Consider the following 19,572-nt stretch of genomic DNA (forward strand, 5'->3'; position numbering starts at 1 on the left):
AAGGAAACAAAATGTTCTGTAGCCTATTTTGCTGTCAATACTGCCGACGTTGTCTTTGCTGTAATCAGATCAGTATATATTTATGTTTCACATGAAGTATACTACTGCTTGAGTGCATTTTATCAGTGGGAAACATACATGTGTACAGACGAGGCTAGCAGCAGCAGTGCTGCATCAGACACGTTTCTGGTGTGGCAAGACATGACAAAATCCATGCAGCCGCCACGCAACAGAAACGCCACGCTCCCGCCACGCAGCCAGTGTGAGGCCGGCCTAAGGGAAAGTGTGATCACCAGAGTCAGGCCAGGAGGCAGCAGCTGGAGGGAGATGAAGTGCTGTAGGAGTCATCCAGTAAGTAAACGTATTGGAACTGAATTCACAAACTAAAGTGTCAGTCCATGTCGAGTTTATCCCCGCACCTCAGCCTTTTTTTCTTGTACACATGGGTTAAATTAAAAGGGGTTAACCTAAGCTACCTCATCCAGTTTTCCCTCTGCAGAATTGACTTTGTGGTGGGGGGGAAAAAAGAGCTATCTTTTAGTACATTTGTGAGACAGTTGGCCAAAATCAGAAACAGAAACAGCAGTGTTGCAAAGTTATCTTTCTAGTCACAAATTAAAACAGTTTTGTTGTCTTTCAGGAATCCTTCTCCACCGGAGACTATCCTCTGACATTATCCTGTCACTATCCGGGAAGTAAACCTACTCATAGTTCCTGTATGCATTTTCAGATATAGAGCAGGCAGGATGATAGTTTACTTAGGGCTGTGACGGTATGGATTTTTCTTACTGCGGTGAACAAGCAGCCTGTCACAAATGGCGGTTAAAAACTCGAAATACAAATAACTTTTCTGTAGAAAATTTTAAGTTTTATTTGGTATCTTAAACATTTTTAATTTCGTAATGTGTGGAAATTATTTTACTATCAAAGTAGATTTTAAGTGACCTGTAGCTACATTATCAACAAAGGAGCGGTGCAGTATATAACGTTAAAATGTAATGATCAAATATTCATCGCAGATGCAAATACAGCGTATATTTCACTTTATGAAGTTATGTAAGGTATGTAAGCATGCTTTCTGGCTGGTTAGAGGTGAACTTCCTCTGAAGTATGGGAGCATTGTTTGAGCCTTACAGATTGGATATTGTCCTCCATGTTCTTTACTTTATGACTAAGCTGTTCAAAGCTACCCTATTGGTGGCTGCTCGCAGGTCTCAGTATTGTTTTTATTTCACACAGCTGGAAAGAGTAAGGGATTTCAGTGTGGTGAGGAAGTGTAAAACGTTGGAACCTGCTTAACCTTGCCCTAAGGAGCTTCTTTTACATCAAGATTGTATAAATGCTGCTGTAGAGAGCTTTATCCTCGCTTATAAACAAAAGGTCGGAGGGAAATACATTTGTAGTAATGTGAGCTGATTTTAAGGGTCATAAAAGATGCAATTTCTCCTCTAGTATGACAGTCTTTAGGGGGAGGTATGTCGAACAAGTCACCATCAGTATAAAAGATAAGAAAAGGTTGGGTTGATAAGAATTTTAAATCCAAACTGTTTGCTCATACAATCTTGTAGTTTCAAGCTTTGAACAGTGTGCAGCACCTTTTCTTATATTTTGTTCTGAAGGTACATAAAGAGTATATTTACTATCAGCACAAATGGTCAGCTATTGGTAACTTTTAAAGTCAACAGCCCGTATTGACCTAAACTCAACTTTTTTCGGGAGTTAGTGACAATTTTCTTTTTTTTTTTTACTGAATCCAGCCTCTGCCATTCTAGATCAAAGATTCATCCAGCTGGTGTTTGCAGTAAATTATACTGTGGTGGTGATGTGGTTAGTAAAAGTGGAGTCTGTCTCTTAACTCAAACTAGGCCAAGTGACGTTCAAAACCATAAAACCACAGTCATTCTCACAGTTCTGCCAATACCAAAAATGCAGATTTAAAAAATATCCCCCTTGCACCGCAGCAAATGTGGTAGCAGATGGTTGTTAAAATAGAAGTTAAACAAAAGCCTCCAGTGTTGGAAAAGTGGCTCATTATCTTGTCAGCGGGCAGGGGAAACGAACAGACAGCTACTGTTATATTTGTGTGGGCTCTGGAAGAAAGGCAAATTCTGGTTGCTTCTTCAGCTACAGTATTGATGTCAAAAAATCTTACAACAAAAAAAGTGTCAACTGCTGGTTTAGATGACTAACTGGCTAATGACTAAATACAGGAAGACAACACAGGAACCTGAAAAAGATTGTTGAGGACAGGTGTTCCGTATTTACAAATACAAGACTGCACTTTTAAAGTCAGTAGAGGCACCGTAATAGTCAGTGTGCAGATCAGCTGTTGATTAAAAACAGTGATAGTTGGCCAACAAAATACTATGATAAGCTATCAAAACCGACTTCTAGAAATGCAGGGCCTTATGTTGGCCACCAGAGGGCACTTTATGTCACCTGGAATTTAACAACCACTTTGATATCAAAACATGAGTCAAGGGTAGAAAAAAAACAACTGAAGATACAGAGACAAGAGGAGAGCCAGCCACTGCAGGACTGAAGCAATGCATCTGAACTTAGTTAAAACATTATGTGGGGGATAAAAAACTGCTGGAAGACCCAAGTGCTGCTGGACAGACAGGCGACAGACAGGACAAACGAACTGACTGACTGACTGACTGAGGGACAGATGGACAGAGACATAGAGAGGGGAAGACCAGCCAGGATAGCCCACCGGTTACTGTTGTAGGAGGGAATGTGGCCCCCACTCACAGCCACACTTTTGTTGTTGTTAGCTAACATCGTTTGAAAGAAGAGGGAGAGAAGGAAGATTAATGAGGAGACAGAGCAAGATTAGAAACACACATTGCTATTATTGCTACAGCTACAAGCTAAAGAGCAGCAGGGAGCCACGCGTATTCTAGTCATGGAAAAGCATTAATAAAAAAAAGAGGTACATCTGTTTCACTGTCGACTAAAAACCTGGGTGTTTGTCCTTTTTAGGGACCATATCTGTAAGGATTGCCGCTTTTGATAGCGGATTATTTTTAGGTTTGGACATATGTGTGAAGAAATGATGACTTTAAATTGCTTTTTCAGTCCAAACCCAAAAAGATTTAATTTACAATAAAACAAATACAGAAATATCGATAAATCTTTTTTGTTTTGCTCGATAATAAATTATAAAAAGTATTTTTTCTCAGACTAATTAGGGATACTGAAACCCTTATGACTACTACTTGCAAAAACATACTCATCCATACTTGTGTATATTGTGTTAGTTCAGGCCTTCCTTTGTACGACAAGCATACTATTAACCAGCTCTGCATAAAATAAAACAAATGGCATAATACTTTGATTTGTTGTAGAAGGCAGATAAGAACAAGGCTGAATATTGGTTTAAAGTTGTCTCTGTGATTTAAGGTCCAGTAGTGATGTGGCTGCAACAAGTGCAAAATAATATTTTCGTATTCATAGCTGGTTGCGCTTTGTCTGTGTGCTTCAGGCTGTAGCAGTACCTGGCGCGGGCAGCTCCAGCTTTGCCTTCCTGAGCTCCGTCATGGACGCCTGGAGCTGCTCAATCACAAAGTCGTCCTCGAAGAAGAAATCTTTGGACAAAGTCACCTGCAGAAACTCCACCAGCTCCTCCATGGACAGCTTCATCAGGTGCTCTGTAAATCACACACAACACTCGTAAGACTTTTTTAGTCTTTGAAAGGTGGACATCCGTAGCACTGAATAGAGTAAACGGCCTTACTCTTGTGCAGTTTGAGGATTGTGTAGGACATGGTGGGCAGCACTCGTTCTCCCTCCAAGATGTAGATGTCCCAGATTCTGAGGGTCAGGGTAAAGGGAGTCTTGACACAAACAAAACAAAAGGTTAGAAGATCTTATTGTTTTCCCTTTACGCTTCTCATAGAGGCTGGTTATATATCTCTATTTTTGTTATTGTCAACAAATCCCACCAAAAGTGGACTAACACCAATGTGTTAGTCCATCTTTCAATATGTTCTGTCTTTCCTACCCTAGCCCATTGGTTATTTCATGAAGTGAGTCTTTAAAAATGGGTCACAAACATATACGGTATATATTATTTTTTTTTAAAAACAACACTGTACAGTGTGTTGGACAATGTAGTTTTTAGCAAATTTGCTCATACGGGAGGAAATGGAGCATTGATTTATTGTTGGTTTTGCTCTTTTTATGGGATTTGACAACAATAAGGAAATTACAGAATATTAAAAGTCTGATGTTATCCCATATCGTTTAGGGCAGACTTGAGGTTGTTTTCGTCCTGATTGCAGAAAATATGCTTTTGTTTTCTAATTTTCATATAAATAATAAACCTTAGTGCTGAGGATTAAATATGTCTCGTTGTGGGAAGATTAAGCAAGGAAATGTTCCCATGGGCTTTGAAAGAGAAAGCCTCCAGCAGCAGTTTTGTTACATTTTCCTATTTCATGTGTGGGGTTCGCTTGTTGGTAATGTACTTACTCTGTCCAGGAAGCACTGGAAAAACCACTTCATGGTGTAGAGACTGGTTAACACCTCTTGGTTGTCCTGCAGCAGCAAAAACAAACCCAACAGAAAGTCTATTTAGTGGCAGGGCACATATTCTATGTTCGTATATGGCTCTTTCCTATGAAAATATAGTTTAATCTAGATAATGTATGTCAAAATATAATGCTTATTTGTGTTCTGTATGTCCAGGAAACACTCATATCTCTAGTATATTGACCACATCTTTACATAGAACATATTATTTATCAATGCATTATGCCTGAATGTGTATTAAATAATTCCGAAAGTGTTATAATGTATTGACATGGGCCAATAGTTGTATTTGTAGACAGACTCCTGGTATTCTGAGCACTTGTTGCATTATTAATTGCTACAGCAGTGTTTGGTCTCACCAGGTGTTGTTTCAGTTTGGGCATCATCTTCTTGAGGATGCGGTCGTGGTGATCCTGGAACCTTATCAGCTTCGGGAAGCCGGGGATAAAAAACCCTAAAAGGTAAGGACACAACAGATGGTCAGGTTAACAGGTGATAACTATTGAATCATTAGTATTACATACTATGCCTTTTTTTTTTTTTTTTTTTACATTTTTTATAGCATGGTAATATGACTTATATATGAATATGAACTACAATTTTCGATGGCATTATATTTGACTTTTTTTCGTGACTTTTTTGACATACTATACTATGACTTTTTTCATAACTTTTTCGGATACTCTACTATTACTGTTTTATGACTGTTACGATACACTAAACTATGACATTTTCAACACCATATACTATGACTTTTTTCATGACTTTTTCCACATACTCTACTGACTTTTTTGGCATACTCTACTATGACCTTTTTCGACATGCTATACTATGATTTTTTTTTTTTTACAGTGACCATCACTGGAAAGTGAACACTGGGCTGGAACAATTAATAAATTAACTGAACAAAACTACAATTTAATTGACAGAAGATGAATCTCTGAGTTACTAATCTGGCTTTTCCCCTTCCTCTGTCTGTCTTTAGGCTTTGACGCGAGCATCGGGAAGGTGGTAAGTTATGAGTCTGCCACGACCCGCCGGATCTGTGGGAAACCAATCTTAGACAACAACGCAGTCAACCTGTTCTCCTCCGTCATCATCGCACTCATCCTGCCAGGGCTGGCATGGGGGATGTGGCCTCGATAGACTGACAACTGTCAATGCAGCACAGCCGGACGACTAATATTAGACGGACTGCTGATTATTTGAGTAATATGTTGGTTGTTGTTGATTACAGAAGCATCACACTAAAAGTTAATACAACACGCACTCTGCGTGCATTCTTGAGAGGCTCTGATCATGATATCTCTCTTTGGAAGAAAAAAGAACAGTAATAAATACTAACCGATAAAAACTTAACAGTAACTGACGGACTGTGGATATCTACGCAGGTTTTAGGAGAACATTTATGGCCCGCATGCAGATATGGAATAGTAATTAAATGGGTTGTGTTTTTGTTCTGTATTTTAAATTTGAAGCTGTTTTTTCCCCGCTTAATGTGATGTTTCAGTATTTAAGACTGATTTCTGGTATTGTTACAACCATAATTTATGCAGTATGTTTCCAAGTGAGTCTTCACAGTATGAATTTACATGTCACTAATTAAAAATATATTTCCTGTTGTATTGGCTGTATACTTTTAAATAAAAGGTGTTTTTTGTTTGTGTGTAAATCAGCCATGTTATTACATAGTATATGTCAAGAACAAGTCAATATAGTGTGTTGAAAAAAAGTCATAGTATAGTATGTTGAAAAGTCATAGTATAGTGTGTTGAAAAGTCAATCTAGTATGTCAAAAAAGTCATGAAAAGAGTCAGAGTACAGCATATCAAAAAAGTCACAGTATAGTGTGTTGAAAAAAGTTATAGTATAGTATGTCGAAAAAGTCATAAAAATGTCATAGTATGTTGAAAAAGTCATGGTATAGTGTGTTGAAAAAATTCATAAAAAAGTCATAGTATAGCATGTCGAAAAAGTCATAAAAAAGTCATAGTATAGTATGTCGAAAAAGTCATGAAAAAAGTGGCAGTATAGCATGTCAAAAAGTGTAGTATAGTATGTCCAAAAGGCCATGAAAAGAGTCAGAAGTACAGCATATCAAAAAGTCATAGTATAGCATGTCGAAGAGATCATAGTATAGCATGTCGAAAAAGTCATGAAAAAAGTCATAGTATAGCTTGTCGAAAAAAGTCATAGTATAGTATGTCGAAAAGTCATGAAAAAGTCATAATATAGGGTGTCGAAAAAAGTCATAGTATAGCATCCGGAAAAAGTCATATATAGCATGTCGAAAGAAGTCATAGTATAGCATGTCAAAAAGTCATGAAAAAAGTAGTATATAGCATGTTGAAAAAGATCACAATATAGCATGTCGGAGAAATCATGGTATAGTGTGTTGAAAAAAGTCATAGTATAGTATGTTGAAAAGTCATAGTATAGTGTGTTGAAAAAAGTCAATCAAGTATTTCAAAAAAGGTCATAGTAAAGCATGTCGAAAAAAATCATGAAAAGAGTCATAGTATAGTATGTTGAAAAAGTCATGGTATAGTGTGTTGGAAAAAGTCATAGTATAGTATGTTGAAAAAAAGTCATAGTATAGCATGTCCAAAAAGTCATAAAAAGTCATAAGTATGTTGAAAAAAAGTCATAGTATAGCATGTCAAAAAGTCATAGTATAGTATGTTGAAAAAGTCATGGTATAATTGTGTTGAAAAAAGTCATAGTTAGTATAGCGCGAAAAAAAGTCATGAAGAATGTCAAAGTATAATTATGTTGAAAAGTCATGGTATAGTGTGTTGAAAAAAAAAGTCATAGTATGTGTGCGAAAAAGTCAATATATATGTATGTCAAAAAATAGATAGCATGTCGAAAAAGGCATGAAGAGTCATAGTATAGTGTGTTGAAAGAGGTCATAGTATAGTATGTCGAAAAAGTCATGAAAAAAGTCATAGTATAGCATGTCGAAAAAAAGTCATGAAAAAAAGTCATAGTATAGTGTGTTGAAAAAAAGTCATAGTATAGTATGTCGAAAAAAGTCATGAAAGAAGTCATAGGTATCGTATCTCGAGAAAAGTCATGAAAAAGGTCATAAAGTATTATAGTGTGTTGAAAAAAAAGAGTCATAAGATATATGTCGAAAAAAGTCATGAAAAAAGTCATTATATAGGGTGTCGAAAAAAGTCATAGTATAGCATCCCGAAAAAGGTCATAAGTATAGCTATGTGTAAAAAGGTCATAGTATAGCATGCCGAAAAGTCATGAAAAAGTCATAGTATAGTATGTTGAAAAAGTCATGGTATAGTGTGTTGAAAAAGTCATAGTATAGTATGTTGAAAAAAAGTCATAGTATAGCATGTCGAAAAAAGTCATAGTATAGCATGTCGAAAAAGTCATGAAAAAAGTCATAGTATAGTGTGTTGAAAAAGTCATAGTATTGTATGTCAAAAAAGTCAATATAGTATGTCAAAAAAAGTCATAGTATAGCATGTCGAAAAAGGCATGAAGAGTCATAGTATAGTGTGTTGAAAAAAGTCATAGTATAGTATGTCGAAAAAGTCATGAAAAAAGTCATAGTATAGCATGTCGAAAAAGTCATGAAAAAAGTCATAGTATAGTGTGTTGAAAAAGAATCATAGTATAGCATGTCGAAAAAAGTCATGAAAAAATCATAATATAGGGTGTCGAAAAAGAGTCATAGTATAGCATCCGAAAAAAGCATGAAGAAGTCATAGTATAGTGTGTTGAAAAAAGTCATAAGTATAGTATCTCGAAAAAGTCATGAAAAAGAGTCATAGTATCGTATGTCGAAAAAGAGTCATGAAGAAGTCATAAGTATAGTGTGTTGAAAAAAGTCATAGTATAGCATGTCGGCAAAAGTCATGAGAATAATACATATCCAAAAAAAGTCATAGTATAGCATGTTGAAAAAAGTCACAATATCGCATGTCGAAATCATGGTATAGTGTGTTGAAAAAGTCATAGTATAGTATGTTGAAAAGTCATAGTATAGTGTGTTGAAAAAAGTCATAGTATAGTATGTTGGAAAAGTCATAGTATAGTATGTTGAAAAAAGTCAATCTGAGTATTTCAAAAAAGTCATAGTATAGCATGTCGAAAAAGTCATGAAAAGAGTCATGAGTATGAGTATGTTGAAAAAGTCATGGTATAGTGTGTTGAAAAAAGAGTCATAGTATAGTATGTTGAAAAAGTCATGGTATAGGTGTGTTGAAAAAAGTCATGGTATAGTATGTTGAAAAAAGTCATGGTATAGTATGGTGAAAAAAGTCATAGTATAGCATGTCCGAAAAAGTCATAAAAAAGTCATAGTATAGTATGTCAAAAAGAGTCATAGTATTGTATATCGAAAAAGTCAATCAAGTATGTCAAAAGTCATAGTATAGCATGTCAAAAAGTCATGAAAAGAGTCAGGATTGCATATTGAAAAAGTCATATATAGCATGTCGAAGTCATAATTATGTATGTCGAAAAATATCAAAAGATCATATTATAGTATGTCGAAAAAGTTGATGAAAAAGAATCATAGAATGAGGGTGTCAAAGAGAGTCATAATTATAACAGTCGAAGTCATAATTATAAAGTATGTCGAAAAAGAATCATAAAGAAGTCATATTATAATTAAGTCATGGAATACAGTATGTTGAAAGAATCCTCAGATACGTGTTAAAATGCTAGCGTCGATAATGTCAGTTTTCAGAATCATAGTCGATCAGGATCATAAAAGTCATGGTATAGCATTGTCGAAGTCATGGTATGGTGTGTCGAAAAAGTCTGTATCAAAGTATCGTAAAGCAAAAAATTATCATCGAAAGAACGTCAAAAGTAAGATAATTAAGATGGATAAATCATAAAAAAAGAATGTTATAAAGATCAGGGTCAGATGCTTTTCAGAACGTCATAGTATAGTGTGTTGAAAAAAAGTCACAGCATAGTATGTCGAAAAAAGGTCATAGTATAACCGTCAAAAAGTCATGAAATAAAGTCATAGTATAGTATGTTGAAAAAAGTAATAGTATAGTATGTTGAAAAAAGTCATGGTATAGTGTGTTGAAAAAAGTCATAGTATAGTATGTCGAAAAAAGTCATGAAAAAGTCATAGTATAGCATGTTGAAAAAGTCATAGTATAGCATGTCGAAAAGTCATAGAATAGTGTGTTGTAAAAAGACATAGTATAGCATGTCGAAAAAAGTCATGAAAAAGTCATAGTATAGCATGTAGAAAGGTCATGAAAAAAGTCAGCGTAGTATGTCGAAAAAAGTCATAGTATTGTATGCCGAAAAATGTCATGAAAAAAGTCATAGTATAGCATGTCGATAAAGTCATAGCATGTGTGTTGAAAAAAGTCATAGGATAGTATGTTGAAAAAGTCATGAAAAAATACAGCATAGTATGTCGAAAAAAGTAATAGTATAGCACGTCAAAAAGTCATGAAAAAGTCATAGTATAGTATGTCGAAAAAGTCATAGTAAAGTGTGTTGAAAAAAGTCATAGTATAGCATGTCGAAAAAGTCCTAAAAAGTCCTAGTATAGTATGTCGAAAAAGTCATAGTATAACCGTCAAGAATCATAGAAAAAGTCATAGTATAGTGTGTTGAAAAAAGTAATAGTTTATTATGTCGAAAAAGTCATAGTATAGTATGTCGAAAGAGTCATAGTAAAGTATGTCGAAAGAGTCATAGTATAGCATGTCGAAAAAGTAATGAAAAAAGTCATAGTATAGTATGTCGATAAAGTCATAGTATTGTATGTCGAAAAAGTCATAATATAGTATGTCAAAAAAAGTCATATAGCATGTCAAAAAAGTCATAAAAAAGTCAGAATAGCATGATGAAAAAGTCATGAAAAGAGTCATAGTATAGCATGTTGAAAAAGTCATGAAAACATCATAGTATAGTGTGTCAAAAAGTCATAGTATAGGGTGTCGAAAAAAGTCATAGTATAGCATGTCGAAAAAAGTCATAGTATAGCATGTCGAAAAAGTCATGAAAAAAGTCATGGTATAGCATGTTGAAAAAAGTCACTATGTAGCATGTCGGAAAAATCATTAAAAAGTCATAGTATAGTATGTCAAAAAGTTATAGTTATTGTATGTCGAAAAAGTCAATATAGTATGTCAAAAAAGTCATAGCATGTGCCGAAAAAGTCATGGTATAGTGTGTTGAAAAGTCATAGGACAGCATGTCAAAAAGTCATAGTATAGTATGTTGAAAAGTTATGGTATAGTGTGTTGAAAAAGTCATAGGACAGCATCAAAAAGTCATGCTATCCTATAGTATGTCCGAAAAAGAGTCATAGTATTGTGTCGAAAAAAGTCATGAAAAAAGTCATAGTATAGCATGTCGAAAAGTCATAGATATAGCATGTCGAAAAGGATCATATTATAGTGTGTTGTAAAAGTCATAGTATAGTATGTCGAAAAAGTCATAGTATAGCATGTCCGAAAAAGTCATAGTATAGTATGTCGAAAAAGTCAATATAGTATGTCAAAAAGTCATAGTATAGCATGTCCGAAAAGTCATGAAAAAGATCATAATTATAGTGTGTTGAAAAAATTCATAGTATTGTATGTCGAAAAAGTCATAGTATAGTATGTTGAAAAAGTCACGGTATAGTGTGTTGAAAAAAAGATCCGCGGTATAGTGTGTTGAAAAAGTCCGCGGTATAGTGTGTTGAAAAAGTCACGGTATAGTGTGGTGAAAAAAGTCACAGGATAGCATGTCCGAAAAAGTCATAGTATAGCATGTCGAAAGAATCATATATTATCGCATGTCGAAAGAGTCATTGTATAGCATGTCGAGAAAAAGTCATAGTAGCATGTCGAAAAATCATGAAAAAGTCATGGTATAGTGTGTTGAAAAAAGTCATAGGATAGCATGTCAAAAAATCGCAAAGTATAGCATGTCCAGAAGAGTCATAGTATAGCATGTCGAAAAAGTCATATTATAGTGTAGTGTTAGAAAAGATCATAGTATTAGTATGTCCGAAAAAGTCATAGTATAGCATGTCGAAAAAGTCATAGTATAGCATGTCGAAAAAGTCATAGTATAGCATGTCAAAAAAAGTCATAGTATAGCATGTCGAAAAAGTCATGAAAAAAGTCATGGTATAGCATGTTGAAAAAAGTCACTATGTAGCATGTCAGAAAAATCATTAAAAAGTCATAACATAGTATGTTGAAAAAAGTCATAGTATAGTATGTCGAAAAAGTCATAATATAGCATGTCGAAAAAGTCATGAAAAAAGTCATAGTATAGGGTGTCGAAAAAAGTCATAGTATAGCATGTCGAAAAAAGTCATAGTATAGTGTGTTGTAAAAAGTCATAGTATAGTGTGTTGTAAAAGTCATAGTATAGTGTGTTTGTAAAAAGTCATAGTATGAGTATTCGAAAAAGTCATAAAAAAGTCATAGTATAGCATGATGAAAAAGTCATTAAAAAAGTCACAGTATAGTGTGTTGAAAAAAGTCATAAAAAAGTCATAGTATAGTATGTCAAAAAAGTTATAGTATTGTATGTCGAAAAAGTCAATATAGTATGTCAAAAAAAGTCATAGCATGTCGAAAAAGTCATGGTATAGTGTGTTGAAAAAAGTCATAGGACAGCATGTCAAAAAAGTCAGTATAGTATGTTGAAAAAGTCATGGTATAGTGTGTTGAAAAAAGTCCATAGGACAACATGTCAAAAAGTCATGCTATCCTATAATTATTCGAAAAAGTCATAGTATAGCATGTCCGAAAAAAGTCATGAAAAAAGTCATAGTATAGCATGTCCGAAAAAGTCATAATTATAGCATGTCGAAAAGTCATATTATAGGTTGTGTTGTAAAAGTCATAGTATAGTATCTCGAAAAAGTCATAAGTATAGCATTTCGAAAAAGTCAGCGTATAGTATGTCGAAAAAGTCAATATAGTATGTCAAAAAAGTCATAGTATAGCATGTCGAAAAAGTCATGAAAAAGTCATAGTATAGTGTGTTGAAAAAAATTCCTAGTATTTGTATGTCGAAAAGTCATAGTATAGTATGTTGAAAAAGTCACGGTATAGTGTGTTGAAAAAAGTCACGGTATAGTGTGTTGAAAAAAGTCACAGGATAGCATGCCGAAAAAAAGTCATAGTATAGTTACATGTCGAGAAAAGTCATTAATTATAGCATGTCGAAAAGTCATTGTATAACATGTCGTAAAAAGTCATAGTATAGCATGTCGAAAAAAATCATGAAAAAGTCATGGTATAGTGTGTTGAAAAAAAGTCATAGGATAGCATGTCAAAAAGTCATAGTATAGTATGTCGAAAAAAAGTCATAGTATAGCATGTCGAAAAAAGTCATGAAAAAGTCATAGTATAGCATGTCCGAAAAAAGTCGCTAGTATGCATCGATAATGTTACATATTATAGTGTGGTTGTAAAAGTCATAAGTATAGTATGTCGAAAAAGTCATAGTATAGCATGTCGAAAAAGTCATAGTATAGTATGTTGAAAAAGTCAATATAGTATGTCAAAAAGTCATAAAAAAGTCAGAATAGCATGATGAAAAAGTCATGAAAAGAGTCATAGTATAGCATGTTGAAAAAGTCATGAAAACATCATAGTATAGTGTGTCAAAACAAGTCATAGTATAGCACGTCGAAAAAGTCATAGTATAGCATGTCGAAAAAAGTCATAGTATAGCATGTCGAAAAGTCATGAAAAAGTCATGGTATAGCATGTTGAAAAAAGTCACTATGTACGCTCTCGGGAAAATCATTAAAAGTCATAGTATAGTATATGTCAAAAAGTTATAGTATTGTATGTCGAAAAAGTCAATATAGTATGTCAAAAAAGTCATAGCATGTCGAAAAAGTCATGGTATAGTGTGTTGAAAAAGTCATAGGACAGCATGTCAAAAAGTCATAGTATAGTATGTTGAAAAAGTTATGGTATAGTGTGTTGAAAAAGTCCATAGGACAGCATGTCAAAAAGTCATGCTATCCTATAGTATGTCGAAAAAGTCATAGTATACAGCATGTCCGAAAAAAGTCATGAAAAAGTCATAAGTATAGCATGTCGAAAAAGTCATAAGTATAGCATGTCGAAAAGTCTATTATTTGTGTTGTAAAAAGTCATGAGTATGTATGTCGAAAAAGTCATAATAGTATAGCATGTCCGAAAAAGTCATATGTATAGTATGTCGAAAAAGTCAAATATAGTATGTCAAAAAAGTCATAGTATAGCATGTCGAAAAAGTCATGAAAAAGTCATAAAAGTATAGTTTATTTTAAAAAATTCCATAGTATTGTATGTCGAAAAGAATCATAGTATAAGTATGTTGAAAAAAAAGTCCACGGTATAATTGTTGTTGAAAAAAGTCACGGTATAGTGTGTTGAAAAAGTCACAGGATAGCATGCCGAAAAAGTGCGTATAGCATGTCGAAAAGTCATAGTATAGCATGTCGAAAAGTCATTGGTATAACGTGGCAAAAAGTCATAGTATAGCATATAGCCGAAAAAATCATGAAAAAGTCATGGTATAGTGTGTTGAAAAAAGTCATAGGATAGCATGTCAAAAAGTCATAGTATAGTATGCCGAAAAAAGTCATAGTATAGCACGTCGAAAAAGTCATGAAAAAGTCATAGTATAGCATGTCGAAAAAGTCATAGTATAGCATCGAAAAGAGTCTATTATAGTGTGTTTGAAAAGTCATAGTATAGTATGTCGGAAAAGTCATAGTATAGCATGTCGAAAAAGTCATGAGTATAGTATGTTGAAAAAAGTCAATATAATTAATCAAAAAGTCATAGTATAGCATGTCGAGAAAGTCATGAAAAAGTCATAGTATAGTGTGTTGAAAAAATTCATAGTATTGTATGTCGAAAAGTCAGTATAGTATAGTTGTTGAAAAAATCCACGGTATAGTGTGTTGAAAAAAGTCACAGGATAGCATGTCCGAAAAAAAGTCATAGTATAGCATGTCGGAAAAGTCATAGTATAGCGCTGCCGAAAAGTCATTGTATAGCATGTCGAAAAAAGTCATGAAAAGTCATAGTATAGCATGTCCGAAAAGTCATAGTACATGTCCCGAAAAAATCATGAAAAAGTCATAGTATAGCATGTCGAAAAGTCATAGTATAGTGTGTTGTAAAAAGTCATAGTATAGTATGTCCGAAAAGTCATAGTATAGCATGTCGAAAAAGTCATGAAAAAGTCATGGTATAGTGTGTTGAAAAAGTCATAGGATAGCGTGTCAAAAGTCATGGTATGGTATGTCGAAAAAAGTTATAGTATAGCATGTCGAAAAAAGTCATGAAAAAGTCATAGAATAGATATCGAAAAAGTCATGATAAAGTCATAGTATAGCATATCTAAAAGTCATGGTATAGCATTTTTGAAAAAGTCATAGAAAAAAGTCAGCGTAGTAATGTCGAAGAATTATAGTATAGCATGTAACGAAGTCATAGTATAGTGTGTTGTAAAAAGTCATAGTATAGTGTGTTTGTAAAAGTCATAGAATAGTATGTCGAAAAAGGTCATGAAGAAGTCAAGCATAGTATGTCGAAAAAAGTCATAGTATAGTATGTCGAAAAAAGTCATAAGTAGGGTGTTAGAAAAAAATGCATAGGATAGCATGTGAGAAAAGTCATAGTATAACAAAGGTATTCTCCGAAAAAGTCATGAAAAAGTCATAAGTATAGTATGCCGAAAAAGTCATGAAAAAGAATTCATAGTATAGTATGTTGAAAAAGTCATAGTATAGGGTGTTGAAAAAGTCATAGGATAGCATGTGAGAAAAGTCATAGTATAGCATAGTATCGCCGAAAAAGTCATGAAAAAGTCATAGTATAGTATGTCGAAAAAGTCATGAAAAGTCGCCAAAGTATAGGGTATGTTGAAAAAGTCATGGTATGGTGTGTTGTAAAAGTCCGAAGTATAGTATGTCGAAAAAGTCATAGTAATTATTGTTTTGTAAAAGTCATGATAGTATAACGGCGAAAAGTCATGAAAAAAGTCATAGTATAGTGTGTTGAAAAAAGTCATAGTATAGTATGTTGAAAAAATGCTATTAAGCATGTTAGAAAGTCATGAAAAAGTAATATAGGGTGACGAAAAGTCATAGAGTATAGCATCCGAAAAGTCATAGGTATAAGCATGTCAAAAAGTCATATATAGCATGACAAAAAGTCATGAAAAGAGTCAAGATTACAGCATATCCGAAAAAGTCATAAGTATAGCATGTCGAAAAAGTCATAAGTATAGTGTGTTGAAAAAAAGTTGTAGTATAGTATGTCGAAAAAAGTCATATAGTATAGCATGCCGAAAAAGGTCATGAAAAATGTCATAGTATAGTATGTTGAAAAGTCATGGTATAGTGTGTTGAAAAGCGTCAAGTATAACATGTCGAAAGAGTCATAGTATAAAAAGCGTATCCGAAAAAGTCATAAAAAGTCATAGTATAGGGTGTCGAAAAAAGTCATAGTATAGCATAACCGAAAAGTCATGAAAAAGTCATAGTATAGTATGTTTAAAAGTCATGGTATAGTGTGTTAAAAAAAGTCAGACGAAGTATGGTGTATGCCGAAAAGTCAATATAGTATGTCAAAAAAGTCGATAGTGTAGTATGTCGAAAAAGGCATGAAGAGTCATAGTATGTGTGTTGAAAAAAATCATAGAGTATGAGTATGTCCGAAAAGTCATGAAAAAGTCATAGTATAGCATATCAAAAAGTCAGTATAGCGTAATGAAAGTCATAGTATAGTGTGTTGTAAAAGTCTAGTATAGTGTTGTTATAAAGTCATGTATAGTGTGTTGGAAAAAGTCATAGAATAGGTATGTCGAAAAGTCATGAAGACGCAGCATATTATGTACAAAAGTCATAAGTATAGTATGTCGAAAAGTCAGTATAGGGTGTTGAAAAAGTCATAGGATAGCATGTAGAGAAAAGTCATAGTATAGCATAGTATCGAAAAAGTCATAGTATAGTATGCCGAAAAAAGTCATGAAAAAAGTCATAGTATAAGTATGTTGAAAAAGTCATAGTATAGGTTGATTGAAAAAGTCATAGGATAGCATGAGAAAAGTCATAGAGATGTATTAAAAAGTCATGAAAAAAGTCATAGTATAGTATGTTAAAAAAGTCATGGTATAGTGTGTTGTAAAAGTCATAGTATAGTTATACGAAAAAGTACATAGTATAGTGTGTTGTAAAAGTCATAGTATAGCATGTCGAAAAGTCATGAAAAAGTCATGGTATAGTGTGTTGAAAAAAAGTCATAGTATAAGGTATGTTGAAAAAGTCATATTAAGCATGTTAAAAAGTCAGAAAAAAGTCATAATATAAGAGATTGTAAAAAGTCATATAGCATCCGAAAAAGTCATAAGTATCGTATGTCAAAAAATGGTTAGCTCAAAGATCATGAAAAGAGTCAGAGTACAGCATAAAGAAAAAGTATAGCATGTCGAAAGAGTCATAGTATAGTGTGTTGAAAAAGTTGTAGGTATAGTATCCGAGAAAAAGTCATAGTATAGCATGTCGAAAGGTCATGAAAAAGATCATAGTTATAGTATTATATTGAAAGAGTCATATGCTAGCTCCGAAAAAAATCATAAAAAGTCATAGTATAGGGTGTCAGAAGCATAGTATGCACGAAGCATAGTCCCAATAGATTGCATCAGAACAAAGGGGTAGTAAATCAGGTAGTGTGTTAAAGAAAGTAGTCCAAAAAAGTGTCAAAGTGGGAGGGTCAGTGGTCAGAAAGACTAGGGTGAAGGGGGGAAGGCACAACCCAGATGTTAGGTGGAGGGAAAAAAGGGTAAAACAGTATAGAGAACAAGTATGTGTGATTTAGACATAGGCAGAAAGAAAGATGTTGGGGAGAACAAGTGGTAGAAGCAAGCACGAAAGGGTGTAAAAAAGCTTAGGTAAAAAAAGGGTGGTAAAAAGTAAATTGCTATCTAAAAAGACATGAGTATGCATGCAGGAAGAGTCATAAGGTATAGTATGTTAAAAGAGTTGGTAAGTTGAAAAAAGTCATAGTATAGCATGAAAAAATAAGTGATTATATATGTAAATGTATGGGGACATCCAGAAAAAACAAAAATAAAGTCATATGTAAGGTGCAAAGATGAATGCTTATGCAAAAAAAGAGGAGAGATATGGTGTTAATGTAGAAAAAGTATAAATGAGTATAAAAAATAGAGTAGGTCAGAAAAAGACATAAGAGTCATAGAGTATAGGTGTTAAGAAAGCCATAAATGGACCCAAGACGCAAAAAAATATGGGTGGGGGTGAAAATCTAGTATAAAATGAAAAGTCTAAATATAAAGGTGTAGCTCAAAGTATGAATAAGGTATGTTAAAAAGTAAAGTAGAAAAGGCTAAAGAGTCATAAGAGTATAGGGTGCTGAAAAAGTTAGGCATAGAGTAAAGAGTCATAATTAAGTACATAGGTATATAAAAGAAGTCATAATATAGATGAGAAAAAGCTCAAAATCAAATAAATATAGAAAGAACGCATAGTTAGGCGTTAAAAGAGTGCAGGATGCTATTTAGAAGAAATGAGAACGCAAAACGAAGTCATAAAGCCTAGTATAGGTAGTAAGAAAACCGTTATAAAGATAATGTGTTTAAAAAGAGTCATAGTAGAGTTGAAAAAAGTCGAAAGAGGTGTGTTTAAAAGTCATAGTAGCCATACAAGGAAGAACATGAGTATAGAGTATTGAAAGAAGTCTATGAGTAGAGTAGTTGAGAAAAAGAGCTCGTTGCATGTAAAGTCCTAGAAGGTCCATAATAAGATTTCGAAAAAAGTCATAAAGTGCAAAGAGCCTAGAGCGTCAAAAAGATAGTGGCTATCTAAGAGTAAATTACAACATCCAAAGCATGAAATTAGATAGAAAAGTCATAAGTATCGTGTTAAGTTAGAAAAAAGAGTTGTAGATGTATCCGAAAGTCATAAGTAAAAAAGGGTCATAAAGTCATAAGGTATAAAAGTATGTTGAGAGTCCTAAGTAGTGCTTACGAAAAAGTCATAAAAGTCATGAGTATGGGTGGAAAAAGGTCATAGATGCGTCTCGAGAGTCATAAAGAACCAGCAAAATCATAAATTAAGTGGTGCGAAAAAAAAGTCATAAGGTATAGCGTAGCGAAAAAGATAAAGAAGTCATGCAAGTATAAAGGTATGTTAAAGAAGTCAGCGTGGTATAAGGGTAATGTTAGAAAAGTATAGAAAAAAGTAATATAAATTAAAAAAAAATGATCTTATAAGAAAGACATGAGGAGATGCAAAGTATGATTGTGTTATAACTAATTCGTCTCCAGAAAAAGTCATAAAAAGAGGTCCCGCAAAGTATAGATTTAGAAGTTAAAAGACATAGGGAATCATTAGGTGATGAAAAAGTCTATAATGTGCGAAAAATCGTAAAAAAAGAGACGGTACAAAAGATCAAAGGTATAGCTGTTAGAGCTATCATTCAGGGGTGAATTGTTGTCCGACCGGTAAGTGTTGAAAACTAGTTGCGGCCTTCTTGCTAGCATGTCGAAAAAGTCATGGTATAGTGTGTTGAAAAAAGTCATAGTATAGTATGTTGAAAAGTCATAGTATAGTGTGTTGAAAAAAGTCATAGTATAGTATGTTGAAAAAAGTCAATCTAGTATTTCAAAAAAAGTCATAGTATAGCATGTCGAAAAAGTCATGAAAAGAGTCATAGTATAGTATGTTGAAAAAGTCATGGTATAGTGTGTTGAAAAAAGTCATAGTATAGTATGTTGAAAAAAGTCATAGTATAGCATGTCGAAAAAGTCATAAAAAAGTCATAGTATGTTGAAAAAAGTCATAGTATAGCATGTCGAAAAAGTCATGAAAAGAGTCAGAGTACAGCATATTGAAAAAGTCATAGTATAGCATGTCGAAAAGTCATAGTACAGCATGTCGAAAAAGTAATAAAAAAGTCATAGTATAGTATGTTGAAAGAGTCATAGTATAGTATGTCGAAAAAGTGATGAAAAAAAGTCATAGTATAGGGTGTCGAAAAAAGTCATAGTATAGCATGT

At 33.5% G+C, this 19,572-nt stretch overlaps 1 protein-coding gene and 1 long non-coding RNA gene across 5 annotated transcripts in view; one reads left to right on the forward strand and one right to left on the reverse strand.

The window, feature by feature from the left end:
• usp6nl (USP6 N-terminal like) overlaps nucleotides 1–19,572 on the reverse strand; it is a 126,454-nt gene that overhangs the window by 3,740 nt on the left and 103,142 nt on the right. For all 4 annotated transcript variants that reach the window (XM_039791342.1, XM_039791344.1, XM_039791341.1 and 1 more), the window contains 4 exons: nucleotides 4,896–4,990; nucleotides 4,477–4,542; nucleotides 3,740–3,839; nucleotides 3,501–3,653 (listed from right to left, as the gene is read on the reverse strand). In XM_039791342.1, coding sequence (XP_039647276.1) covers nucleotides 3,501–3,653; nucleotides 3,740–3,839; nucleotides 4,477–4,542; nucleotides 4,896–4,990 — 414 coding nt within the window. The remainder of the gene's footprint in view (nucleotides 1–3,500; nucleotides 3,654–3,739; nucleotides 3,840–4,476; nucleotides 4,543–4,895; nucleotides 4,991–19,572) is intronic.
• LOC120553187 lies at nucleotides 136–6,208 on the forward strand. Its single transcript, XR_005638126.1, has 4 exons — nucleotides 136–351; nucleotides 3,488–3,861; nucleotides 4,899–4,997; nucleotides 5,522–6,208. It is a non-coding gene; the product is annotated as an uncharacterized LOC120553187 (long non-coding RNA).

Source organism: Perca fluviatilis, chromosome 23 (assembly GCF_010015445.1).
Source record: "Perca fluviatilis chromosome 23, GENO_Pfluv_1.0, whole genome shotgun sequence".
NCBI classification, from domain to species: domain Eukaryota; kingdom Metazoa; phylum Chordata; class Actinopteri; order Perciformes; family Percidae; genus Perca; species Perca fluviatilis.